General features: G+C 45.2%; 1 protein-coding gene across 1 annotated transcript in view; it reads left to right on the top strand.

The window, feature by feature from the left end:
* Positions 1 to 935, top strand: part of LOC110464044 — a 5,620-nt gene continuing 4,685 nt past the window's right edge. Inside the window, exon 1 of the mRNA XM_021519058.1 lies at positions 1 to 929. Coding sequence (XP_021374733.1) covers positions 594 to 929 — 336 coding nt within the window. The 5' untranslated portion in view covers positions 1 to 593. The remainder of the gene's footprint in view (positions 930 to 935) is intronic.

Below are 935 nucleotides of genomic sequence, written 5' to 3'. Positions count from 1 at the left end.
AACCTCTAGCTGTGTGAGTAACAAGTTACTAGATGGTTCACCACTGTGATATACCTCTAGCTGTGTCAGTAACAAGTGACTAGATGGTTCACCACTGTGACATTCCTCTACTTGAGTCAGCAACAAGTGACTAGATGGTTCATCACTCTGACATTACCTCTAGTACCTAGTGTTCGTTTACATCAGAACATTGCTGGCTATGAATAAATGTATGGAATTTGAATATGTATCTAATCAAAATGACAAAACCAATTAGCGATTATCCAGATTCTCTTCTCTGACAAAACATTTTTTACAAGCTACATGAAAAATGTCCATAGTCTCCCTGTGTCAATGTTGGCCTTCAGAGTTACTATAATGGAATGCTGTGTGCTAATATTTGCGGCCATAATATAAGCCCTTGAGGACAAAACAGTGATGGTTAAACTGTGGCAAAACTGACCCAGTATACAGTATAACATTACACAAATATTGAATATATAACAAGAAATAAAACATACAACAGTAAACTATGAATATCAAAACACTTCTGTGTCTGCCGGGAGAATGCTTCGTTCACACATGGCAGGAACAACAGGTCCATCGGGGCTCACATGGCAGGAACAACAGGTCCATCGGGGCTCACATGGCAGGAACAACAGGTCCATCAGGGCTCACATGGCAGGAACAACAGGTCCATCGGGGCTCACATGGCAGGAACAACAGGTCCATCAGGGCTCACATGGCAGGAACAACAGGTCCATCGGGGCTCACATGGCAGGAACAACAGGTCCATCAGGGCTCACATGGCAGGAACAACAGGTCCATCGGGGCTCACATGGCAGGAACAACAGGTCCATCAGGGCTCACATGGCAGGAACAACAGGTCCATCGGGGCTCACATGGCAGGAACAACAGGTCCATCAGGGCTCACATGGCAGGAACAACAGGTCCAT

This window comes from Mizuhopecten yessoensis, unplaced genomic scaffold (assembly GCF_002113885.1).
Source record: "Mizuhopecten yessoensis strain PY_sf001 unplaced genomic scaffold, ASM211388v2 scaffold10953, whole genome shotgun sequence".
Lineage (NCBI taxonomy): Eukaryota > Metazoa > Mollusca > Bivalvia > Pectinida > Pectinidae > Mizuhopecten > Mizuhopecten yessoensis.
The sequence above is the reverse complement of the archived record's forward strand: the minus strand, read 5'-3'. Positions and strand labels throughout refer to the sequence as shown.